This window comes from Tiliqua scincoides, chromosome 2 (assembly GCF_035046505.1).
Source record: "Tiliqua scincoides isolate rTilSci1 chromosome 2, rTilSci1.hap2, whole genome shotgun sequence".
Taxonomy (NCBI): domain Eukaryota; kingdom Metazoa; phylum Chordata; class Lepidosauria; order Squamata; family Scincidae; genus Tiliqua; species Tiliqua scincoides.
Genome location: NC_089822.1, coordinates 205,096,412 through 205,123,746, shown reverse-complemented (window position 1 = coordinate 205,123,746; position 27,335 = coordinate 205,096,412). Strand labels below are relative to the sequence as shown.

The 27,335-nt window shown below is 42.5% G+C and overlaps 1 protein-coding gene across 1 annotated transcript; it reads left to right on the top strand.

Moving 5' to 3' along the window:
• Window positions 1-464: 464 nt before the first annotated feature.
• Window positions 465-24,361, top strand: ZMYND10 (zinc finger MYND-type containing 10). The gene is made up of 12 exons (XM_066617460.1): window positions 465-562; window positions 4,916-5,024; window positions 6,748-6,864; window positions 7,790-7,843; window positions 8,864-9,016; window positions 11,072-11,160; window positions 12,716-12,816; window positions 14,149-14,321; window positions 16,923-17,048; window positions 22,127-22,248; window positions 23,462-23,587; window positions 24,250-24,361. The coding sequence occupies exons 1-12, from the start codon at window positions 465-467 to the stop codon at window positions 24,359-24,361; spliced, it is 1,380 nt and encodes a 459-aa protein (XP_066473557.1).
• Window positions 24,362-27,335: the final 2,974 nt, after the last annotated feature.

Below are 27,335 nucleotides of genomic sequence, written 5' to 3'. Positions count from 1 at the left end.
TTTCTTTGTTCAATTTATATCTGGCCTTTCTGCCCAGCGAGGGGGACGGGGACGGGGGACCAGCACAGGTGCCTTCTTCCACACTTACCTGGAAGTCAGCCCCACTGACTTGAATGGAACTTACTTCTGAGTAGACACTTAGGTGCTGGGGGGGCTCTAGGTCCCTTACACTCGGTGGGGCACACTCCCAGGTATGGGTGGCTAGGAGTGCAGCCTCACTTAGGTGCACGTCCAGCCTGCGCCATCACAGGTGCTGCTCCCACCAGCGTGGCAGGGGAAAGGCAAGCCTTGCAGGAAGACTGTGTCTCTCCCCCCTCCCCCCCCCGTGGAATGTTACAAACTGGACGTTCGAAGCGGTGGTGGCTGCAGGGCCGGGCGCTGCCCCTAGAGGGCGCGGGCGCAGCAGCCGCAAGTCTCGTTTCCATGGTGACGGCGTCGGGCCCTCGGTCGCGCCCGCAGCCACGATGGAGGACTCGCTTCCTACAGTCCTCCTGCCCGGGGAAGCCGAAGCCGTTGTGCAGGCGCTGAGGGGCTTCCAGCTGCAGGACGTCGGAGACCAGGGGTAGGAGCGGGCCGGGGAGAGCCCAGGCTCTGAGCGCAGAAGTGCCCAGCTTCAGGGCAGGCCACTGAGACTGCAAGCCTAGCAACACTTACCTGGGAGTAAGCCCCATTGGCTGCAGTGGGATTTACTTCTGAGTAGGCACGGAGAGGCTTGGGCTCTGAAGTACATTAAACTCCTCAAAAGGGGGAGGATGATCCCTCTTTCTCTCGCTCTCTTATGTTATTTATATATATATATATATATATATATATATATATATATATATATATATATATATATATATATATATGAGATGATGTTTCAGACCTCATTGATAAATTAAAGATCAATAAGTCACCGGGCCCTGATGGCATCCACCCAAGGGTTATTAAGGAATTGAAGAATGAAGTTGCAGATCTCTTGACTAAGGTATGCAACTTGTCCCTCAAAACGGCCACAGTGCCAGAAGATTGGAGGATAGCAAATGTCACGCCTATTTTTAAAAAGGGAAAGAGGGGGGACCCGGGAAACTATAGGCCGGTCAGCCTAACATCCATACCGGGTAAGATGGTGGAATGCCTCATCAAAGATAGGATCTCAAAACACATAGACGAACAGGCCTTGCTGAGGGAGAGTCAGCATGGCTTCTGTAAGGGTAAGTCTTGCCTCACGAACCTTATAGAATTCTTTGAAAAGGTCAACAGGCATGTGGATGCAGGAGAACCCGTGGACATTATATATCTGGACTTTCAGAAGGCGTTTGACACGGTCCCTCACCAAAGGCTACTGAAAAAACTCCACAGTCAGGGAATTAGAGGACAGGTCCTCTCGTGGATTGAGAACTGGTTGGAGACCAGGAAGCAGAGAGTGGGTGTCAATGGGCAATTTTCACAATGGAGAGAGGTGAAAAGCGGTGTGCCCCAAGGATCTGTCCTGGGACCGGTGCTTTTCAACCTCTTCATAAATGACCTGGAGACAAGGTTGAGCAGTGAAGTGGCTAAGTTTGCAGACGACACCAAACTTTTCCGAGTGGTAAAGACCAGAAGTGATTGTGAGGAACTCCAGAAGGATCTCTCCAGACTGGCAGAATGGGCAGCAAAATGGCAGATGCGCTTCAATGTCAGTAAGTGTAAAGTCATGCACATTGGGGCAAAAAATCAAAACTTTAGATATAGGCTGATGGGTTCTGAGCTGTCTGTGACAGATCAGGAGAAAGATCTTGGGGTGGTGGTGGACAGGTCGATGAAAGTGTCGACCCAATGTGCGGCGGCAGTGAAGAAGGCCAATTCTATGCTTGGGATCATTAGGAAGGGTATTGAGAACAAAACGATTAGTATTATAATGCCGTTGTACAAATCGATGGTAAGGCCACACCTGGAGTATTGTGTCCAGTTCTGGTCGCCGCATCTCAAAAAAGACATAGTGGAAATGGAAAAGGTGCAAAAGAGAGCGACTAAGATGATTACGGGGCTGGGGCACCTTCCTTATGAGGAAAGGCTACGGCGTTTGGGCCTCTTCAACCTAGAAAAGAGACGCCTTTTTTATAAGGCTGTTCATTATATAAGGCAGACATTATAAAGCTGTTCTGAAATCAGGGGCACTAATCACCTTGGTTTTGTGTGTGTGTGTGTGTTTTTTTGTATCAGGCAGCCTTGTGCGAGCATTACAACATGCTGGAGCTCAAGGCTACGGCGTTTGGGCCTCTTCAGCCTAGAAAAGAGATGCCTGAGGGGGGACATGATTGAGACATACAAAATTATGCAGGGGATGGACAGAGTGGATAGGGAGATGCTCTTTACACTCTCACATAATACCAGAACCAGGGGACATCCACTAAAATTGAGTGTTGGGCGGGTTAGGACAGACAAAAGAAAATATTTCTTTACTCAGCGTGTGGTCGGTCTGTGGAACTCCTTGCCACAGGATGTGGTGCTGGCGTCTAGCCTAGACGCCTTTAAAAGGGGATTGGACGAGTTTCTGGAGGAAAAATCCATTATGGGGTACAAGCCATGATGTGTATGCGCAACCTCCTGATTTTAGGAATGGGTTAAGTCAGAATGCCAGATGTAGGGGAGAGCACCAGGATGAGGTCTCTTGTTATCTGGTGTGCTCCCTGGGGCATTTGGTGGGCCGCTGTGAGATACAGGAAGCTGGACTAGATGGGCCTATGGCCTGATTCAGTGGGGCTGTTCTTATGTTCTTATGTTCTTATATATAAAATATATAATAACTACATAAATAAATATAAATATATAATAACTTTACTAAATAATTTTATACTAAATAACTTTACTAAATAATTCAGAGCGCGATACCATAGTCTTTCGAGACTGAAGGTTGCCAACACTAAATAACATAACTAAACTATGTTATTAACATAACTAATAATAATAACTTTATTTAAAATTTATAATCTATATTGCATATACATATATGTATTTCTTTTACAAAGGGAAAAGTATATATCTTCTTTGTAAAAGTGGTAAATCCCATTGTAGAGGTAAATACCATTGTAGCCAATGGTGCTTATTCACAGGTAAGTGTGAATAGGATGTGTGTGTGTGTGTACACGTAAAATATGTATTGCTTTTACAAAGAGGCAGATAGCAAGCAGCTGAAGGAGAGAAAGAAGTGAGGGAGAAAAAAATGGGAACAAAATGCCCACTAGGAAGCAAAGTAGAAAAAAATTAGGAAGCAAAGTAGCAAAGTACTACTAATAGTAATACTAGTAGTAGTAATACTACTACTAATAGCAGTAAGGGAGGCATGTAATATGGGAGGTTCCATGGGGCACCCATATACGTATGCAAAATCCGGGTTTAAAGCAGCAATTTTCATAAATTTTGGGAACAGCCAAGAAATTGAAATATTGTACTCTACACAAACACACACTCAGAACTTTATGCTTAGGCTCTGAGGAGAGATTCTTCTCTCATTTAGTAAATACAAGACCAGAGGTGGCTGCAAATGCAAAGTCTGTCCAAGCACTTGTTGCATAATGATATGAGGGGCATGTGGCAGATTATGAGATCTTTATTTTTAACATAGGCCCAAAACCTCATTTACTGCATTCCTTGTCTAAAGTCTCAATCCAATATATTCTTACTTGGGAGTGGGCCATTGAAATAAATGGGACTTACTTCTGAGTAGTCATGCATACACTTGTCCCCCCTTCTCTCTGACTCTGCCCAGCCTTCAGTGCTTCCTACAGAACCTGACTCAGATGAGTTTCAGTCTCCCCCTGCACTTCTAACAGTTGAGGAATGAGGTGCAGCACTCCACAGGCCCTCCAAGTGCAGGGTGCGCACCCCCCCCCCCGTTTCCCCTACCAAGGAATGGGCCTGGATGGCACCCTGTCTTTCTGGCAGGGCTTCAGTACTTTTAACAGCTGTGTGTGGCAGTCAGAAATTCAACAGGTAAAGGCCTAGTGGCATATCATGTCATTATCCTGGGAATTGTGAGATCTGTTGTGGGGCTAAGGGAAGGGGGCTAGGGATCAGTAACACAAACAAACTGAGTGCTGAAGACTTGTGTATGTGCATAGCTCTGTAGCAGGTGTGTGCTCTTCCTAGTTGTCACAGACAGTGCAGCAGATAAAGCTGTATAACAAGAATTCACACATTACATTTTTCTATGTAAGACTTCATCTTTGGGACAGTCTGGAAGATCACATGTTGTGGAGGGAATATTATCTTTGCAATATTTGTTTTATTTACAAATGCACAGGTGGAGCAAATTGAAAGCAATAGGCTCTAACAGCAAGCAGCTAAATGCTGAAACTACTTTAGATTTCTAATCTAAGATTGGATACCTTACCTATCTAACGTAAAATCCCTTAGATCCCCAATCCCAATCTGCCTCAGCCATCTTTATTTGCCAGCCCCCAGCTAATCTTCTAGTTCAGCTAATCTCACAACCTGTAGTCTAATGCTCTCTGTGTCTCAATGAAAAAACTGCAATTGTATCATTTCTTGGTCCCTCCCATTAACCCATTTCTACGCCCACAGGTGTACACATTTGATCTCTGTTGCGTATATGCAACATTGGGCAGAAATGGCTTAACTGATGTTACTTTCCAGTAATTCACTCCCATTAGATAATATTAACTGATCATCCCTTACTACTAGCAGGCAGTCAGCTTAACCAAAGATGGTCACTCAGCAGTCATAACACAATTTCCCTTAACTACCCTTGACCATCAAGCACACTTGAAGAATATAATTTCATACAGTAAAATGAAAAATGGAGTGGCTGGGAGTGGTGGTCCTGTTAGGCTGAAATTGTCCTGAATTCATTTAATCCATAGTTGTAGTGAGGAGATAGGACACTGGTCAGGAGCTGGATCTGAATATAAACTGCTCTCCTACTTCCTAGGTGGCATCGACAACATGAATATATTGAGAAGCTGAATATGCAAGCTATACTGAGTGCTTCTTCTGGGTATGAGCAACTCCTCACTGAGCTTCTGGTGAACTATGCTAAGGTAATGTAGGAACTAAGGCTTCTGTGGTCAGAGTTGTTGCCAAATGAGAAATTCTGTTTCTGGGTTTCAAGGCCATGTTCACCAAGCCTAGATAGTAACTCAATATTTCGTTCTGAACTCTGTAGTGTAGAGCAGGGGTCTCCAAACCTTTTGGCCAAAGGGCCGCATCAAATATCTGGTGTGTTGTGGGCCAGGACAAAAATTTAAATATAAAATTTAAATAAATAAATTAGGGATGGAACTTAGATGAGTGAATAAATGAATGAATGGGCTCATTTATTCAACCTCTCCAGCCCTCAGAACACTCTCCAGACACAACCAGAGCACAGCGCTGGTCATGTTCAATTGAGTGAGCCAGAGGCTTTCAGGGGACAGGAGGCTGGCTGTGGGGTGGATAGAGGCTCACCGCGGGCCACATTCAGCTCACAGGCAGGGGTTTGGAGACCCCTGGTGTAGAGGATTTTCAAAGAAAGATACAACTAAACTAACACTTGGAAATCCTGAAACCCACTGGGAGCAAGAATATCATGCTCTACTGCATGAAACAAAAAACTAAGGCAACTATCCGTGCCAAAAGCTCAAAAGAACCCTAAGCATAGACAATTGCAACCTGCCTACAGCAGAGCCTACTCCCATCTAAATGCCAGGACAAAAACAAGAGTATTTATAGTCAGGCTTTTCCAATCAACTAGCTGCTGATCTAATCCCACCCCCAATTACCATATTACAGCTAAACCGTCACCTTGTTGTTCAGTTCCTTTTTTCTTAACGGCACTTGTTATTTCAGCCTGTTCTTTATTGAACCTTAAAATGCTGATGTGCTGAACACTGGAAAGGGGCATGGCTAAGAGTCTCTGTTCATGTTCTTGTAGTGCTTATGAATTTCAATTGCCTCTCTATAGGTCCTTGCCCGATATTGTTGTTCTCTTACTAGTACCTGCATCTGGTCAAAGCTGATTGAATGTCCAGTACTAATGGTGTGTTCAGCCGTCACTGATACCTGTCAGCCTATCCCTGTCTGCAGTATCTTTGGTGTTCTTTTATTCTGCTGTGAATCAACCTTTTAGTGGTACGAATGCAAAGTTTACATTGGTACCACCAGAATAAAAGCATAGGTATGCTACGGTAATGTTTCATTCACCCATTGTCCAACAAGAAAATAATTTGCTATATGGCACAAACTATGAACAACAGTGAACTGTGTTCCAGATCTGATGCAGCAATGCCAAATTGGTGGTGGGGGGGGGGGAACGGGACCATGTGGTACTGTGTAAATTCAGAAATGCACATTTGCATAGACTTGTATTCCAGATATATTGACTATGTGTGTTCCACCAGTGTTAAAGCCCAGTAGTATTGGGCTGTAAGTGTATGTATCCTAATGCCATAATCTAAATACTGTTACTTGGAAGTAAATTTGATAGAACTTTCTGCCACGTAAATATGTTTAAGATCAGAGCATAAGAGAAAGTGGGATCCATATGCCATAGTATGTACCTTTATTCCTTATTGGAGGGAAAGCATCTTGCCTGCTGGGGGAACAGAAGGAGAAGTAAAGTGGGAAGAAAAAGCCTTCTGCTGGCAAAAGGACTGTATGAATTTAATCATCAGAGAGAAATTTCTCCCATGTTCTTCATTTTTCTTGGCCTTCATGTGACCCAGTCCTTACAATCCTTATATTTAAGCCTAAAATATTTGACTGATATCCAGTGTTTCTGTCTAGATCCCAACACTAATTGAAGAACTAATAACTGTGGAGATCTGGAAGCAGAAGATCTTCCCTATACTATGCAGGTTAGAGGATTTCAAACCAAAAAGCACCTTTCCAATATACTTGGTGGTAAGTACAGAAAACACTGTAAGTATAAACTTGCACAGGACCTCACTGTATAGCCTGGAATATTCTGCTGGGTGGTGTCACAGGACACTGCTTCTGCTGCAGCTGGCTAGCATGGTTTGATTTCTTTATGTGCATCCCAGAATGATTAATATTAAAGAAGTTTGTATTGTATTATCTTAAAAGTATTTTTCAAGTCAGTTTCTGTGAGACCCAGGTGCTCATGGTTTTTTGAGGGGGGCGGGAGATGTCTGAGTAAGATGTCCCTGTCCGAACTGCAATACCTCATTTGAAAGGATGCAATGGAAAAAGAATCTCTTGTTCTGAATACAGAAAATCAGTTTGCTCTTGGTAAGCAGTTTACATAGATTCCAGTATGTAATACTCTATTCTGTCCACTAGTCTGTCTCCACAAGTCAAGATTCAGCATCATCCACAATTCTGATTTGTGCTTTCAGCCACATACCTCCTGTTACTTTACATCAGGAGTCTCCAAACTTTTTGGCCAGAGGGCCGCATCAAATATCTGGCACGGTGTTGAGGGCCAGAAAAAATAATATAAATATAAAATTTATTTAAATAAATTAGAGATGGAACTTAGATTAGTGAATAAATGAATGAATGGGCTCAGTCATTCAACCTCTCTGGCCCTTGAACACCCTCCAGATGCAACCGGAACATAGTTCCAGTCATGTTTTGCGAAGTGGGCCAGAGGCTTTCAGGAGACAAGAGGCTGGCCGCAGGCCGGATAGAGGCTTGCCATGGGCTGCATCTGGCCCCCAGGCCGGGGTTTGGAGACCCCTGCTTTACATCAACATGACACAAAAGTAGAGTGCTATTTATTATTTCTTGCTTCCTCCCTTGTGTTGTAGCAGTGCTAATGACTCCATTAAATGGCATTTATATAATTTATGCTTTTTTGTTTTAGGTGCGTCATGAAGCTTCAATTATTAATCTCTTTGAGACAGTGTTTTTTCACAAGGTAAGTAGCAAGTTTAGATTGTGTAACCAAAAAATAAATCTCTCTTGCTCTTTATTTTTTAGTATTTTGGGGGGAGGGTGTGAGTTTTTTTTCACATTACTCTTCTGCACTCTGCCAAGGTACACCCTTTTGCTTCCTAAAGTGGCATGAGTAAATTTGTGCCTAAGGATCCTCTGGAGTAAGAGGGAATGCTCCAGCCTTCCTGTCAGCATTTCAACAGCACACACTACAGCCATTTTACAGCTGTTGCCACCAGCAGAACGTGTGTTCTACTGGTGGCAAGGCCCAATAGAACTGGACTGTTGGGATATTGATTCTGAAAAGTTGCTATCTCTTACCCTGTTGTGTTGTCAGTCTGCATTCCATGCTGATCCAGAAAAGAATGACCAAGGTGCACTGCCAAACCTTTTGGTTTAACTCTGTTCAAGGTATCTTGTTTTAACTCTGTGGATGTCCCTTTGGGTCTCTTTGTTCACCCTCACAATAAATTTCTGCAGCTAAATTGGTTGCATCAGTATAACTCTTCCCTTACTTTTACCCTAATCAACATCTTGGTGCCCAATCCTATCCAACTTTCCAGCACCAGTGCAGCCACAATGCAGCCCCGAGGTAAGGGAACAAATGTCCTCATACTTTGAGGAGGCCTCTGTGACTGCCTCCCCACCAAAGGATGCAGTTCATGCCCTATTGGCACAGCTACACCAGTCCTGGAAAATTGGATAGGATTGGACCCTTAGTCAGCAGCAGAACAAAACCAGATGGTCATCAGCCCAGTCTCTGAAGATGCAAGTATGTGCTAGATTTCTTGGATGAGGAAAGAACCCATCATCCCAAGCACTGGGAATTGGAATGACTTCCCTGGCAACTGTATGTTTTGGGTGACAGATTCACTGTGGGGAGCCTGACAAGTTCTCTCAGGTTTGACAAAAACCACTTTTTAAAGTATCTTGTAATTTGCCTTCATTGTGGAAGATTGTTTCCATTCTTTCTGTAGCACTCAGTGTTTATTATATTGTACAGGAAATCTGTGAATCAGCTGAGGATACCATTCTGGATTTGATAGATTATACCCATAGGAAGTTGACACCAATAGCAGCTCAAAGTGCCAGTGGGAAGATTCAAGGTGAACAGAAGCTTCAACCTGAGAATCTTGCCACTCCTTCATCAATGCAGGTGGGTAAAAGGCACCAACTAACCACACTTTCCTGAGAGTAAACCCCATTGAACAAAATAGAACTTCTGAGTAGACCTGGTCAGGATTATGCCCACAGTCTCCCACTTCTAGCTGGTTCTGGTCATGTCTCAAGCTGGATATTGTAGAGTTTTAAAAGGTGCAGAAAACAGCAACCATCAAGGACAAGTCTATCATAGTGGCAGCAGGGCCAGCCTATCCATGAGGCCAACTAAAGGAGTCACCTCTGGCAGCAGTAGAGCAGGGGGCATCCACTTCCATCCACCCACTTATCTCCTGCTTGTGATTCTTCTCCTCCTACTCCCTGGATTGGATAAGGAAGAGGGAGACCTAATGGAAGTGTGCAGGAGAGGAAAGCAGTGGGCTAGAATGTTGGAGGAGCAAAGGCTGGCACCTCACCAGGTATGGGGGGGCAGCATTTGGCATGCCATCTCAGGTGCCAGGAGGTCTTGGGCCAGCCCTGAGTTGCTACTAGTTATGATGGCTATATACTGTCTCCATATTCAAAGGCAGTGTGCTTCTGAATACCATCTGCAGGGAAGCAATGGCAAGATTGCGATATGCCTTTCTCTCTTGTTTGTAGGCTTCTCAGAGGCACCTGGTTAGCTGCTGTGAGAAATATGATGCTGGACTAGAAGGGCCTTTGACTTGATCCATCAGGTCTCTTCTTATGTATTCTTTGAGTAAAAGGAAAGTCTCCTAGCCAGTCCAAGATATTTTGACACCCAAGATGTAAAAACCAAATGGTGCCTGCTCTATAAATATAAACGTTTGATTAAATAATTGGCCATTGACTGCCCTTTAAGCCATTTCTGCCCTATGTTGCATGTACACAACAGGAATCAAATGTGTACACCTGTGGGCTGGGCAGAAATGGGTTAAAAATACTCAAAATTTGCTGTTTGAAGTGACTTGCCTCATTTTCCCTAATGTTAGTGTCTGAAAAAAAAAACTACAGTACGGTGTCCGTGATGATTTGAAGCAATTAGTCTTCAGAACTGCTTATGTGTTCTGCACACTTCTCCAAATTTTCATTCATTTTTCATTGCCAAAAGGCCAAGAATCAGCACTTTAAATGATGTTGATGTTTTCTGGAAAGAGTTTCCCCACTGCCTGGCATCTCTTTCAACTTTGGAACTTTCTCCAAATGAAAATAAGCTGTTTTAACAACTGCTTGTCTGACAATTTTTTTCTTGGAAAAAAATGAGCCCAGCCTAGTTTCCTTCAGAGCCATTCTTCCAGTGTTGTAGTTTGAATTAGCACTTTGTCAGCCCAATCCTAACTAATGCTGGCACAGCTCCCAGACCTGAATGCCCCCGTCCCACCTTCCCCTCCCAAAATTCCCCCTCCCCACTACCCTCCCCATGTTCCTGTGCCACTCAGCACCTTACCTGTTTGTGCTAGCAACCAGGGGCTCCAAATGCAGTGCTTGCAAAGCAGTGCAGACCACTCCGCTGGTTCTGCTTACTTGCCAGGTGTCACAACATACCTTGCAGCACATTTGTGACACCTTCTACTGGTCTAGCACATAGCACTTTGTTCTTTTTCCCATGATAGAGCCTGTTCAGTTATGTCATGCAGTCTAATATTGTAGTTAGTCTGGGAAAAGGTGGGACATAAATTGAATGAATGAACATCAGCTTAGAGTGTTCCTTTGTGACTGAGTCCTGCACATGAATTTAACTTAGGCCTTTGGGGGTCTAGGTAAAGGAATAAGCAGTCCTTCAAGCAGCTTATTTTGTAGTTGCCATGTCATCTCTGAGCAGGATATTGCACATGATGAGAAATGGTGTTGGTAAGGACATCTGAGAGTTGCAATATCTCTGCAAACCCCTTCCCTTCTGATTACTGGTTGTTTCAGCAACTGAACTTTAGCTTGAGTTTGTTGTTTACCTTGAGTTTGGGAAAATCATCTCCAGAAAGTTCTGGTTTTTTCACTAGCAGTCAGCAGGATCAGAGTAGTGTTTAACTCACAGCTATGGGTCTAAGAAATTAAGTCCAACTAGGCTATATGATATGAATGTTTCTTCTTTCAGGAGTTAAAGCAGCAAGCTGAGGCAATGGAGTTCGATATTGCGCTGAAAGCCCTTTCGGTGTTCCGTTTCATCAGTGGGCAAGTAGACAGGTGTGTTCAGTTTTCATGGGGGACCTGAGGTGAGCGCTTGGGAAGAGAGATGAGTTTCTTAGGTCCTGGTCTGATATCTTTAAGGCTGGAACCTTCATTCCTGGATTAGTAAGGTTTTGAGTGGGTCCCACTATGACCAGGAGTTAGATTTGTGAAACTTTGGATCAGTATGAGTTCCATTACTAAACGTTTGATGACATTCTGATTGGAATAGGGATGAATCTAATGTATTCAGTGGCTGGGATATGCAGTAGCAGTCCTGGGGCTTCCGCCACTCTGGAGCTATCCCTGTAAATGCCACCCCCATCTTCTAAGGGGCTCTGAGGGCCTTCTAAGGCCTCTAGAATGTACATTTGGGTTTTCAAAAAACTGGAAGTATGTTTTTAAGGCCTTCCAGAGGCCTTCGGAGGGCCAGAGAAGCCTTGTACACTCTCTCCAGTCCTTAGGGGTTTCAAACATAGCCCATGGAACCTCTTCACAAGTCCTGTGGAGTTCCAGGGCCACTCCCTCTGAACATGACTGAAACTCTGCTCCCGTTGCCTCCAAAGGGTGTTCTCTGGGACATGGAGGCTGTGCACCACCTCCCTGGCCTCAGAATAACATGCTGAGGCCTTGGAAGGCCTTAACATCAGATTTTTTCTGAAAACCAGTTTTTCCTGGCCCACAGAACACACTCCGGAGGCGACTGGAGCTCAGCTCTGACAACTATTGGAGGGGGTGGGTGCGGCCCTTGGACTACTGGCCTTCAGCAGGTGCCATAAATCCAATGTGGTCCCTGGAATAAAATGAGTTTTATGTTCTGAGGTGTCTGGAAGGCCTTAGAAAGGTACTTCCTGTTTTCCTGCGAAACCTTTCTAAGGCCTTCTGAGGTCTAGAGAGGCCGCACACAGCCTCTCCAGCCCTCAGAACACCTCCAGACACAACTGGAGGGGTCACATCCAAATGGTACATCGCGGGGGCAGCAAGTGTCCTGGACAGCATAGCTGGGGGAGCACTACCCCTAACTGTGCCACCTGGAAGCAACTGCACCCGCTGATTCTCCCAGGCATGCCAGTGGTGATATGCACACTGAAATTTTCGGCATCTACCAATCCCAGTACACCAAATATGCCTATATAGCCAGGGTGGTGTAGTGGTTTGGGAGGTGGACTCAGACCTGGAAGACCCAGGTTCAAATCCCCCCTCAGCCATAAAGCTTCCTGGGTGACCTTGGGCCAGTCACTTTCTCTCAACCTCACAGGGTTGTTGTGAGGAAAAGAGGAGGAGAGCAACCATGTATACTGCCCTGAGATCTTTGGAGGAAGGGCTGTATAAAAATGTGATAAAATAAATAAATATGGATTTTGCAAATAATGCCAATTAGTGTAAATTCTCATTTATTGGTGACAGTTTCTGAGCCTCCTACCATGAGATCTGACAACTGAGATCTTATTTTTGTCACTTTTGTTGTTGCATATTAATTAAAAGTATAATGAATCATAGAAGAAAACATTAACTGCTCTATAAAATAAAACTGACATCTTCTGTATTTTCTCTTTGCTTTATCTTTTGCCAGTTTGCCCGTGAGTGCTGTGACAAGGATGCTGAATACCCACAACTTTCCATGTCTTTTGGTAGAGTTGGTAGAGCATTGCCCGTGGAGCCGCCTTGAAGAAGGTGTGTAAGACAGTTTAGAGACTGGTCCTATTAAAAGGGAATTTGATGTTTGCAACCAGTGAAAATGGCCATGGTTCCAGTTTCTTGAATGATTGGAAAGCGGGTGAATTTAAAAGAGCTGACTTTTTAAATCTCTCTCCTTCTGTTGCTTTAGGGCTGATAAGGGTGCTTGCTGGCTGGGTCCTTTATTGTTTGTGGACTGACATTTGGAATCCGGATCTCTGGCATGTAGCTGTCCTACGCTGCTCATGCTGAAGATGCATTCCTATAAGGGACACATTGTTCTGACCTGAAGAGGGAACTTGAAGTTCACAGCCTCTGGAACTGAGTCTTAAAAGAGCCACTGATGCCTTAATGATTATTCAGTTATCCAGAACTGCAGTAGGAGGCTAGAATAGGAATTAGGGCAAAACTAGATGTAACATGAGCATCAGTGATTGGAACTCCCACCAATTCTTCTTTTTCAAAAAGTACTGTAAGGTGGTCCGATTTGGATCAGGACTGAGCACCTTTTGTCCAAAGGTGTCAAACTTGCTTCAAACAGAGGGCCAAAAGTATTCATGGTGCCTGCTGAGAACCGGAACGGACATCATTAAGGAGACGATGGCCAGAAATAAGCACTTTGTTCTCACCTAGAAACTCATTAGCTGCAAATGATAGAAGAGAAAATGTGCAAATCTTGTTCATATTTTCAAGATATGAAAGAGCCCAATCACACTGGGTTTATAATGGGAGCGAGAGAAATTGCTACTGGGGGGGGGTACATTTGGCCCACAGGCCTTATGTTTGACACCCCTGCTTTTGTTCCTGCATTATTACATAACTTGGATCATTGCTGGTGGAGCAATTTGGATCGGAGCCAAGGCTTTGATTTTGCTTTGATTCCTTTTTTGCAAATGAGAATTTTAATTTCTGTCTTCAAAACATCTGGAATGGAAGGGCATGTTGGAGGAATCTGTACTAGACAGCTTGTGAAAAATACTTGATTTTAAAAAATTTTTAATGTAGCTTTAATTTTGCAAAAGTGAATCCACAATAGAACCACTTCTTGCTCTCTTCTAAAACTAGAAAATTATTCCTTTAATCAATGAGCCCCTGAAGAACATGGATGCAAATTTATACAGTACTATTAACTTCCATTATGTTTGAAGTGGATATTGCTGTCTTCTCTTCACCCCAATATGGTCACAGTTACATAAACAATATTTCCGGACTGTGGATGATGAGGCTATCTCCACTTGACCTATATTTGTCAAACTTACAACAATTTGTAGTAATGGAAACGTATCTTTTTCTATTTCTATTTTATAGTCACCATGTTTCTTTTTTCAGGGAAACTGAAGAAGTTTGAAAATGGGACATGGTATGTGGTGCCTGATGAAGACCGTGTGAAGATGACCAAGTTGGATGGGCAAGTGTGGATTGCTCTCTACAATCTCCTCCTTAGCTCAGAATGCCAGCGCAAGTACAATTTCAACAACTTCAACAAAAGCCAGCTCCTGAAGGTAAGGGACCATGGGTAGTGTAAATTTAAAATATCTATGAATATATTTTAAAATATTTATTTGATAGCTTCCTGCCCCTTAAAAGGGCATTCTTGAGATAAGTACACTGTTCTTGCTTTAGACCAGGGGTGCCCAAACCCCAGCCCGGGGGCCACTTGCGGCCCTCGAGGTCTCTTAATGCGGCCCTTAGGGAGCCCCCAGTCTCCAATGAGCCTTGGCCCTCTGGAGATTTGTTGAAGCCCGCACTGGCCCAACGCAACTTCTCTCAGCGTGACGGCGACTGTTTGACCTCTCATGTGAGCTGTGGGATGAGGGCTCCCTCCACTGCTTGCTCTTTCACATCTTTGATGCAGCAGCAGCAGCAAAGGAAAGGCCAACCTTGCTTTGAGCAAGGACTTTTATAGGCATTGAGCTATCGCAAGATCTTCATTCGTTCATATAAGTTCATCTTTAATATATTCATTTATGTAAACTTATGTAAATTTATTCAAATTTTAAATGTAAATTAATTCTTTTTTTTTCCCTGGTCCCCGACACAGTCGGTGTCAGAGAGCTGATGTGGCCCTCCTGCCAAAAACTTTGGACACCCCTGCTTTAGACAAAAGATCAGCAGCCAGGATTAAAAATGAGTGACATTTCATCAACTGGGACTAAAAAAGGACAGCAAGCCTTAATTGGACCAATTTGTAGATTCATTAACTAAAACATTGATTCATTAGATGGTGGTAGCCTATTTTAATTGGTGGGACTGTGTGTTAAGGGTGCACTTGTTTGTTTATAGTGGAGACTGTTTTTGTGTGTTACAGTAATTAAGAACGTAAGAACATAAGAAGAGCCCCGCTGGATCAGGCCATAGGCCCAGCTAGTCCAGCTTCCTGTATCTCACAGTGGCCCACCAAATGCCCCAGGGAGCACACCAGATAACAAGAGACCTACATCCTGGTGCCCTCTCTTGCATCTGGCATTCTGACATACCCATTTCTAAAATCAGGAGGTTGCACATACCCATTATGGCTTGTAACCCATAAAGGAATTTTCCTCCAGAAACTTGTCCAATCCCCTTTTAAAGGCATCTAGGCCAGGTGCCATCACCACATGCTGTGGCAAGGAGTTCCAGAGACCAACCACACACTGAGTAAAGAAATCTTTTCTTTTGTCTGTCCTAACTCTCCCAACACTCAATTTTAATGGATGTCCCCTGGTTCTGGTGTTGTGTGAGAGGGTAAAGAGCATCTCTCTATCCACTCTGTCCATCCCCTGCATAATTTTGTCTCAGTCATGTCTCAGTTATGTCCCCCCTCATGTGCCTCTTTTCTAGGCTGAAGAATTGTAAGAATTGAATTGTACTAGGGAACGAAAAAGAAAATGTTGAAGATGGCACTTCCTAATAGCAATGTGTGATAACTTTTACCTATTAATGTCAAATTTATTTTCGCTGCTCTTGCTATCTCAGAAATATTGAGGGCTTGGTAATATCTAAATATATTTAAATATCACTGATTAATAGATTGAAGAATTTTGAGTTAATCATCTATCAGTTGACAACATGGCATCAGAAATCTATAAATGTTGTACTGTAAATGTGTTCCATTTAATTCAGTTCATATGGCGTACTCCCAGGTAAATGTGCAGGAGATTGTCCTTGACTCAATGCTTCCATGGTTATTAGAACTTTTCCACACAGTTACTTAAAGCACTCCACAACTGCATTTGATCACTACACAATCCTCCATAACTGGCTTTTCAGGGACAGTACTGCAATATTCCCTCCACTGATAATATTTGGGGGAATTGGGAATACCCCATTGCTGTAAGGGAACAGATTTGCTGCCACCCAAGATTTTTTCCCCCTAAATCCTGCTAGACATGCACTTCTGTGTTTAAAGAAAATATACTGGGGCTGGGTTAGAATGCACAGCCTCCACACACCAACACTCCCACATCCACACCCACACACATTTTAAACTGTAAAACTTAGGGATCACAAAGTAGCCCAGACATGGAAGACTGGGGGAGCAAGTTGTGTTGCTCTGATGACATCACTAACGGATACTAGTGATACTTGTGCAACTACCTTTTGCACAGAAGTTACAGTAGCAATGCATTCACTATCTAGCAGCAACATTGCATTTGCCCAGGTGCACAACATAGCATTTTTGCAGCAAAATGCAATATCTCCACATTAAAACGTTACCGCTAGAGATATATGCATACTGTGCACAAGAAGTAGGAAATGAATGCTCATTGTATTGCAGAAGAAAAAACTGATCATGCAGAAAGGCTTCGATCTTGGATGGCCATGGATTAAAATAACAGGGAAGCTCCCTTTCCCCTTAGAAATAGGATTGAGAACCATCAGCAGAATGATGGAGTTCAGCAAACTTTCAGAGATATAGCTAGGCCTATAGAAAAATAGATGTTGTTATCTGGCTGCCAATTCATTAATTTGTGAGTTGATGAACTATATATTCAGTTCTTCCATTTGTGCACAGAAAGGTAACCATTACAAGCTTTCTATAATCTCTTCAGATGATGATGCCTTTGCTCTTCCTAATGTGATTGATCTTTTACTTTTTTCCTTGACATATTATTTGGATTTAGCTTCGTGCCTTCCTGACAGATGTCCTCATTGACCAATTGCCCAATCTTGTGGAGATGCAGAGATTCCTAAGTCATCTTGCTATGACAGATCCTGTTCAACCCAAGAAAGATCTCATTCTGGAGCAGGTATATCCACTTGTTTACCGGATTACTCCTCCTTGCCCCTCACTTCTGCTTCATTGTTTTCATTGGTCTGAGTCCTGTGAGTATCTCTTCCTCTGCCCCATCCCACATCAGGAGGTTCATGTCATCGAATGACATACAGAAGATGGGGAGAGAGGAAGATGCTGCTATGAAGCATTTATTGTTGGGTTGCCTTTTACACGAGTGCAATGATGTAGGGAAAGTCACCCTTACACCTTGTTATCTGGCTTCCAGTGTCCAAATCATGAGGGGGAAGCTAGTGTCACTGGCTGATAATACCTATCTCAGAATCTTATATATGCAACAGAGGTGGTCAGAAGGTAGATTGTAGTCTACTGATGGACCACTTAGGGCCTGCTAATAGCTGGGGCATCTACAAAGAATGCTGAACTAGGTCAACCTTGATATGATCCAACAAGGCACTTCTTTTGTCTTTAAGCAAGATAGAGACTGAGGACCCTTTAAAACAGATGAGTTGTGTCTAAATTGAAAATGTCTTAACTGAAATCTGAGATCCTGAGTAGGTACTCCTGCTTTATAAATGAAAGTACATAGCAGTTCCCTAGAAATTGTAAGCTTAAAAAAGCAAACAAATGTAGATCTTGCAGGACTGAAGTCAGTCCACCCTTATCATACAAGTTTCAGATTCTAGATAACACTCCCACTTGCAACCTTGGTATTACATGAATATTTACAGCTACACTACTGATTTGATAGCTACAGAATTCTCACTTCATGCTATAGCAACCAGAATAAAAGTAACGGTCCAAATTTGATGTTTCAGCCACTAATCATATGAGCTGGGTTATAAATAGTGTGATTCTAGTATCTTCTTCAAAAGTGACTTATTAGAAAAGTGGCAATTTTTATTTAGCTTTCTGTATACAGGAGCATATGGATAGCTTATGAAATAATTGATTGTGGATGTTCAGAACTGAAGATGTCTGTGTAACAGTTATCTTGGAACTCCTACACTGGAAAGGGAAATGGAAAAAAGGATATGTTATTTAGACCCAAATCCTAGCCAACTTTCCTGCACTGGTGTGCCAATGGGGCATGTGCTGCATCCTGCAGTTGGGTGGCAGTCACGGACGTCTCCTCAAGATAAGGCAATGTTTGTTTCTTTACCTTGGAGCTGCATTGCCTTTACCTCAGTGCTGGAAGCAGATTTAAAGAATCCTACTGTTAGATGATTTGAGTTAAAGCTTCTTCTAATGATGATCTGAGAGCATTTGGATATCAAAGATAGCAATAACAGAATCTGAATTACTGCATTTTAGCATGGAGTTTTTATAAACAAGTATCTCTATACTTGCCACCACGTATCAGCATTATTCAATATAGGCAAAAGAAATCCATAGAGAAGCAATAACTGTGGCAAATGCTGCTAAGGGTTTTGGTAGTGAAGAAGTAGTGTCCATGTACAGTGCAAAGGTGTCGGGGCTCCTCCCAGATGCCCTGACCCCCGACTTACCTGGGAGCAGGCACCCCCTGCCCAGGGTGGGGAGGCTTCACTGCCCCCAAAGGGAGCAAAGTGGGTTGGCTCACCTCAACCAGCCAGAGGGGGCTGGCAGGGCAAACAAGGAACACAGAAGGAAACAAGCCAGGAACAGGAAAGGCCTTTTCTGCCCCACCTGGAGGAAGGGGAGGGGCCAAAGGGGCAGGCTTGCTCTATAAAACAGGGAGGCCAGGGATGAGAGGCAGTCAGTGTGAAGCAGGGAGCTGTGAGGTCAACAGCTCCTGCTCCTAGGCCAGGTTTGGCAGCTCTGCTAGGGAGGAGGACAAGGGTGCTGGAACCCCCTCTCCCTCCAGCCAATCTAAGGCCTCCCTGGGGAGGAACAAGCCTGTTCCAGGCCCCTCCAGGGGAAGGTCCCTACAAGGTATTCCTTGATTTGATAATATAGAGCAGGGGTTCCCAAACCCTGGCCAAGGGGCCATTTGTGGCCCTTGGGGACTCCCAATCCAGCCCTCAGGGACCCCCCAGTCTCTGATGAGCCTCTGGCCCTCTGGAGACTTGCTGGTGCCTGCACTGGCCCAATGCAACTGCTCCCAGTGTGAGGGTGACTGTTCGACCTCTCGCATGAGCTTGCTGCTTGCTGTTTCACATCTGTGATAAAGCAGCAGCGAAGGAAAGGCCAGCTTTGCTTTGTGCAAGGCCTTTTATAGACCTTGAACTATTGCAAAACCTTCATTCATTCATATAAGTTTTATCTCTAATATATCCATTTATGTAAATTTATGTAAATTTATTCACATTCGAAATGTAAATTAATTCTTTTTTCCCCTGGCCCCTCTCACGGTGTCAGAGAGATGATGTGGCCCTCCTGCCAAATGTTTGGACACCCCTGGTATAGAGGTTAACAGAGTGCACTAAACACTTCTGAATACAGAAAGTGTCTTAATTGTCTCTGAACTCTGAAATGATGGGCACTTCTAGCCGTGTCATTCTCCTCTTAGTCTAAATTGGTTCTGTAACAGGGACTCAGTATCCTGAGAGACTTATGGAGAGTCAGCTGTAACTTTACTGTACACACCCTGGTAAGGCAAGCATCCCAGCAAGCCATGAACTCACCAACTGTCTCTCTGCCAAGCAGTGATGAAAAGGTGGTTTGTTTTTTTTCCAATCTCTTGCTTTTCCACAAAGCAGTCCTTCATTCAGTCTCTGCACTGCTATTTTTATTCAGCAGGGGCAACAACTCCTTTGAAACAGCTTATGTGCTGAAGCCTGAGTTTCATTATAGCTGCCCTTGCCCACAATTTTCTCTCACATTTGTAAGTCTATTTCTTATTCTCCTTCTTAATCTTACAGTATTGGTGACTTGCTGTTGAATTCTCACTTCTGCAGTATTCAGATGTGGTGTTTTCTGAATAAATCTGCTTTATAAATCTATAGATATTTTCTTATAATTCTACATGAGTCTAGTCCATTTACGATCAAAAGAATAAAATTATCTGAGAACTATATCTGGTAATGAGTGGTTTATAAAATAAATCCTTGAATCAATCATTAGTAGATTTCCTCTTTAGATTTCCTAGTAGATTTCCTATTTATTTCAAGAAGTTTGTGCAATTGGTTCTCAAAAAGACTATGAAGTAGCTTGACCAAAAAACACAGCTCGGTGCGGAACAAGGGAGTAGTCCATCTTTCTTGTTCCATATATTTATTAATGAGCATCCCAAAATCAGAGTATCCCAAATCAGCACCTCCAACAGCCCTTGACCTATTTCACTTTTAACAAGAGAAGTTGCATTCCTTGCACTCGGACAACTTCCAAGTTCTTTCATTTAATTATGATATTCACCTGTCACTGGATGAATATAAAGAGATCTCACTACATTTTACCCTATTTTTTTTACATTTTACCCTGCCTTGACTAGGGCACATCCTATGGATTGTTTTCTGATGTCAAGCCTACTGATTCAGAACATCTGACATCCACAAGCTTCCCAAGGATTTTCTAGTCCCCTTGCTGTAACATACCTTTCTGATAGTGGCTCATCTGCCTTCATACCTTGGAGACTTGGGTTGAATGAAAGTTTACAATGTTACCTGCTATCAAACCAAAATACTGGTTTGTTATTTTGGAATTCTAGTTTTGCTGTGACATTGTATTTATTTAGTCATGTTTTAATTAGTGTTTTATTATTTTTGTTTTGTATTGTGAGCTGCATTGGTGGTTTGAAAGGCTTTAATCAGATTGAAAGGCTCAATGAATATATTTTAAACAAATGTCAGTCCTGCACAGATTGACAAACTGGTGGGTCCATCACAGGTCGTACAATAAAACTATAAATTCATTTTGTAAAGCTCGTGTAATGCTGTCCTCCTTTTAAAATACAGAACATAAGAATCAGACCTGCTGAATCAGGCCAAGGGTGTATCTAGTTCAACTTCCTTCTTTTCCATAGTAACCCACTAGCTGCCTCTGGGAATCCCACAGGCCAGTTAAAAAGGCATATTTCTCTCCCACTATTGCTTCCCTGCAGAGGCATATGGCTGCTGAATCTGGATGTAGCACATAGTCATCATGATTAGTGACTATTGATACACCTGTCCTGTGTGACTTTTTAAATTCCCTTTTAAAGTCATTCAGGCTGATGGCAAAACCTCTCTCAATACCATGCATAATTTAATTTTCAAAATTCTTAATCTTGTTCCCCCTTAATTGCTTTTTCCATGCGTAAAAATCCCAAATACTATAGCCTTGCCTCATAAAGAAGGTGTTCCAATGCACTGATAGTTCTTGTTGTCCTCTTTTGCATCTTTTCAAGGTCTTCAAGATCCTTCTTAAAGTGTGCAACTAGAAACTTACATAGAATTCCAAATGCTGCCATACCATAGATTTAAACAGGGGCAATATAATATTATCAGTTCTACTCTTGATTTCATTTCTAATGAAGTTTGCCTTCTTCACTGCTATCAAACACTGCATCAATGTTTCTCTTGAGCTATCCTCCACATTTCCAAGATATGTATGTGTGAAGTTGAGAATTTTTGCCCCAGTATTTACACTTATTGACATTGAACCACATTTGTCAACTGGTTGCCCATTCACCCGGTTTGAAGACAGCATCCTTAGTCATTGGCTACTTGCAGCCTAGGACTGAAGGTGACTTTGGCATGATATCTTTTGTAAGGAAGTTACGATTTTTGAGAGGAACCCAAGAAGAAATGGTCAGTAAAGCAGGCAGCTGGATATGAATGAACAGTTTAAAATGAAAAGAAAATAAGCTGTTAAACATTAATGATTCCAATCTGATTACTCAAAAGAAAGACACTGCGACATCTTAAAAGAATTATACTGATGTTTCTTTGGCTTGGCTTGTGCCTATTGTTTCATAAATTTGTTTCGTGTTCTCCTCCCCATTGAAATATATCCTCAGTCTTTTCCTTTAATCATCTTGCTTTTTTCATACACATCCTGCTTTTTCCTTTCAAGTAAATTGATGCTTATCACCTCCAGATGCGCTTATGCTTTGCTGAGCCACAGGAATGTTTACTATTCTTGGATCCCTTGCTTGAAATGGATACACCTTTCATTCTTTTGCTCTTCTAACAGGTTCCTGTAATTCGGGACCGTATTATCAAAGAGAACTCTGGAAAATGGCAGGCAATTGCCAAACATCAGGTAATCAACATATTTAGCCCTTCACAGGAAGAGCTGAAAAGCCAAGCTTGCAGGTAAGACTTGACCAAGCTCACCTTCCTATGATATCAAAATCTCTATTATAGGGCAGTCAATTACAAAGGCCTACAAAATTGAGGGTCAGAAAAGTTTTTCCCAAACTTTATGGTGGTTTGATATGAATTTGGGGTGCCAATTCCAAAAATGGCATCCGTTTTGCCCTATCACGTCTAGTTTTGGAGATATAGTATAGCCTCATTAGTGAATGGTTCAAGCAGCTTCCTCATGTCTGTCAGTCTGTCAGAACTCAAATTTGTCTCAGGTCTTGAACATGGGACTCTGGGAATGTCAGGGAATGGCTCGAGGAAAGGAATGTGAAAACAGCCAGAACTAAGAGCTGCTGGAATATTCGTGGGCCTTAACATAGCATATGACAAGTTTCCAGGTCATTGACTTGGACAACATAGGGATTTGGCTCCCTTCGACACTGTCACTTCATGTGTGTTCTGCCTTGTTTTACCCTTGGATCTTGGCATCCCACATAATCTTCAATGACTTAGTTGGAGCCAGGTCTTACGGACTGTTTCTCTTAAGACCAAGTCATAATTACTACTTACAATCTCCTCTTTAGTATAGGGATATAGTCAGCAGTGTCTGAATAAAAAAAAATTCAGGAATAGTTTCACAAACATAGGGTGCAATCCTAACCCACTTTCCAGCACCAACATAAGGGCAATGCAGCTCCTAGTAAGGAAACAAACATTCCCTTACTTTGAGGAGGTCTTAGTGAGTACTCCCCAACTGCAGGATGCAGCACACATCCCGTTGGCACAGCTATGCCAGTGCTGGAAAGTGGGTTAGGATTTGGGCCACAGTCAGTCAAAACATTCCTTAACTTTTTCCCTTAACAGCTAACCAAACATCTTCAAGTATTCCTAATAATCTCCAGTTTTCCAGTGTTCCCGAATGCCAGTTCAATATTCCAGGAATAAGAAACTCTTTGAAAATGAGCTTTTCCATAATTGTTTTATGATATTTTTAATCCAAGACTGAGGGAAGGAAAGTTTTGTCATATTGCTTTAATTCCATTTTAACTAGCTATCAGCTCCTTCATATACCACTTGGTATTCTTTTAGATGTAATCTCAGTATGATATTAGGTCCAATGATGACATAGAGTACAAAGACTGGTTATGAAATGCAAGGTCTTTGTGGGCCTTGCATTACAAAGACCTTGCATTACAGAAGCTTGCTTTCTGTCTTAAACCAGATGGGCACAGACATACAATCTGGATGTGATGGAGGCTCTGGTCCCAGACAAACCCAAATGTGCACTGTGTGGTTCTGAAGCAACAAAACGCTGCTCCCGTTGTCGGAATGAATGGTATTGTAGACGGTAAGCATACCTAACATCAGAGATTCTCTGTACTGAGCCCTCTGCTAGGTAGCTTATCTACGGGTGATAAGCTTGTGAAAGTTTTCCTCTGAAAACCCAAAGATCTGTGAAACACTCTTGGCTGCAAACTTTCCATTTATGCCTCATTTCCAAATGAATGTGCTTATGAAACTAGCCTATGAGTGAAAGAAAATGTTCCTGGACCATTTAATTGCTTGACCCCTATGCTGAGACTGACTGAGGTTACCATGAGGATAAAAGAGGGAATCATGTGCACTGAGTAATTTGAAGAAAGAATTGGATAAAATGGGAATAAATTAATGTAAATTAGTGCTCCAGTGGTGAAATATTTGTTTATTTAAGAAGCTGTTTCCTAAACTCAAAATAGCTTGCCTAGCAATATATAAAATAACATATGATATATACAATAATTAACAATTCAATTTCAAAGATGTTTCACAAAAGTGGAATGTTCAGTGTTACAAAAGGGGTGTATAAAAGTCAAGAGGCCACACTTCAGGTGGAATGGCTGGCTGTTAAATGGTCAGGGAAGTCCCACTCCCCTTGGGGGTGTGTGTGTGTACACATTCTGAATCTCAAGCTGTGCAATCCTACTTTTATTATTTTTAAATCTTTTCTGTTTATGACTTTCCCCTCTGCAGAGAGTGTCAAGTTCAGCACTGGCAAAAGCACAAGAAAGCTTGCAATTTAATGGCTGATGCCTTGAAGAAAATACAAGAATTTGGAAAAATTCAGTCACAGCCTGTTAATTAATTCGTTGTTCTTTTCCTAAGCAAAATTCAGAGGTTCAGGTTCAAAGAAAGACTTTCTAGGTAAGAGCAGACACTTTAGAGGTAAGAGGAAACCACTTATCAGGCCTTTGCCAAATACAGCCCAGGAAGGATGAATATAAATTCATAAATATCAGATATTTATGTCGGGAAAGACAGAAACCACTTGGCAAAGGAATGCCCCAGTGGTTTCTTGACTTATCTGCGATGTGATGCCCTTCTTCTGATAGTGGCTGTTGCAAAACTTGGCACAACGTGGAACTAAGTGCTGATTATGTCATTGCATCATCAGCACTTATATCCACATGGAGCCTAGAAAAAAGACTTGAAAATCAGCATAAGAATGGTCAGGGAGGGTGGGCCCAAGACACAGGGTGCAGGGTCCTTAGCTAGCAGAGCAGAGCCTGTTGCGCTTTGGCTGAAAACATCCTGGGGTATTGCAGTGCACTTTGAGAACCTCTGGAATACCCTGTTACAAGGAAGTATTCTTCACTTTGCCATCCAGAATTCCTACTTTATTGGTCATATTTTATACTGCCTTATACCAAAGGGACCAGTCCCTTAGTACTACCCCAGTCCCTTAGCAATGAAACTTTCTATAGTCTTTGCAACAGTAAAGTAGTAGTAGTAGTAGTAGTAGTAGTAGTAGTAGCGGGGAAGAAGCTGTCCTGGATATCTTTTCTTTTTGTAAAAAGTTGCACTGACTGCTGCACATAGTATCTGCTCTGAGAACAAAAGCAGACACTTTGTGCTTCTTGAGAAGCTTCTTGACCTTCCTTAAGCTTCCTTCCTTTTCTGGAGGACTGTCATTAGTAACTTCACAAGGGCCAGAAATACACTTTTGAAATATTTTTCACACATTACTCTGTGAGGTTGGACACTGTCACTATTGTACTTCTCCATGCTGTTTTTCACTGAGAAAATTTTTAGAGCGCTAAGGTTTAGAAAACCCACTTTTCAGCACTGTGGCATATTTATAAACAATAACATACACAAACCCATCCCTGTCTTTCATTTTCTTGGAAAGCATCTATACATTCTGAGGGATGTAGATGTAGTTTTGAAGTTACAGGTATTTCCTCATACTGGGGCCATATTTCAGCGAAAACATAATCATGCTTCAGACCTGTCCAACCATCAAGTTCATTGTAGTTGGGGACAATCAACATGTTACATGCAAACATGTAATCTGACACAACCCTTTTCAAAGAGCAAAAGCTGCTTCTGGAGAAAGCAATTGTAAGCACTGAAGGGCGAGGGAGAGCACAACTATTACCCTGCTCAGAATTGCAACATGCCTATGCAGTTTTTCCTCAGTGGAGTTTTAAGTATATTTTAGGGTTGTACACATTTATATGTAACATGCAAGTTGGTCCTAATTATTCCATTGATTCCAAAAGAACTCAGGAGCAGTTAAATAACTTTGGATCAGGGCCTTGGTGTTTGCAAATCCTTTGATGTGTCAAAATAGCTTACATGTCTTTTGTACTATGCAAGCAATAGAAGAAAAGAAAGTCAACAGGCATTATTACAAAATGCCTCGTCTCATTGCTGAATTGTACAGTGTTACTTCAGAAGCACTGAGTGCTATGCTAAGGGAAGGAGAGGCAAAAGGATGTGGTTTAATAAAGAATTTCAGTTTGCTGAGGTATATAGTTTCACAGTTGAGTATAACACATGATGTCTTCTTTGCTGATGAGAAAACTGACTCTTGTTTTAATCCTTGTTTTTCTTGTTAAAAAACAAAAAAAACTGCTGTGTGTTAATTTTTAGTAGTATGCGACCATGCAGTCATGCAAAAAGCCCCATGGAAGTGAATTAAATTGTTATTGAAGCATACCAAGGAAGTGTTTGATATTTACTCTTGGCTTGACATTTCCAAATTCTAAATAAAAAGGTTCCCCAATTTCTTGCTTGTTCTTGGCAGAAGTATAGTATTTATTGTTCCTCCACCCTCCTTTTTACCATGGAAAAATTCATTGATTCTGTTTTGCTCACACACAATTTGAACTGACCACCATATTTGGGGATAGGAGCAAATATTTCTCCCCAGATTGCCTAGTGACTGCCTTTCCTGATAGTGTATAGCTTGACTTAATTTGCTTGAGTCACAATTACTCTGCAAACATCTGATTAATCCATTTTTGCACAGCCCACAAGTGTACACATTTGGTCCCTTTTGCGTATATGCAATGTTGGGCAGAAATGACTTAAAGCAGGGTCTCCAAATGTTTCAGGCAAAGGGCTGCATCAAATATCTGGCATTGTGTTGAGGGCCGGGGAAAAAAAATTAAATATAAAATTTAAATAAATACATTAGAGATGGAACTTGGATGAACAAATAAATGAATGAATGGGCTCAAATTTCCAGGACTTCTTCAAGTACCACCACACACCACAGAAATAAAGCACACACTCAAATGGACCCCATTCCCCCACCTCCCAGTCAGCTTACTTAAATATACAGGAGTAAATACCTCAGAACCAGCACATCACTGGAAACACCTGGAGCATGTCTTAGGGGGTGGGGAGGCCTCCCCGACCCTCAGAAAGCCCTCAGAGGGCACAAAAAGTTACTTCTGGTTTTTTTGGAAAACCAAGAAGTGATACTTTTAGGCCTTTAGAAGACATTCTGAGGGCCAGGGAAGCTGTGTGCACACAGAACACCCTTCAGATGAAACTGCAGCACAGCTCTAGTTGTGTTTAGTTGAGTGGGCCAGAGGCTCACAGTGACCAAAGGCTAGTCGCGGGCCAGATATAGTCTGGCCGCAGGCCACATCTGGCCCCTGGGCCGGTGTTTCAAGACCTCTGGCTTAAAGCACTCTATAGTTGGGATTGCAGATGAATTGGTAAAATGGGAAGGGCTGGGTGCGGTGAAAACCTTTTGATTCCTTTATTCCAATTCCATGCCATTCCAGTTCTTGCCCATTTAGTCAAAATTTTTAGACACAAGTAAT

Bases quoted from the DNA above. Each gene is read 5' to 3' on its own strand.
- ZMYND10 (XM_066617460.1), top strand. From the start codon at position 465: ATGGAGGACTCGCTTCCTACAGTCCTCCTGCCCGGGGAAGCCGAAGCC. The intron at 563-4,915 runs GTAGGAGCGGGC...CCTACTTCCTAG, and splicing joins CAGGACGTCGGAGACCAGGG to GTGGCATCGACAACATGAAT. The intron at 22,249-23,461 runs GTAAGACTTGAC...GTCTTAAACCAG, and splicing joins CTGAAAAGCCAAGCTTGCAG to ATGGGCACAGACATACAATC.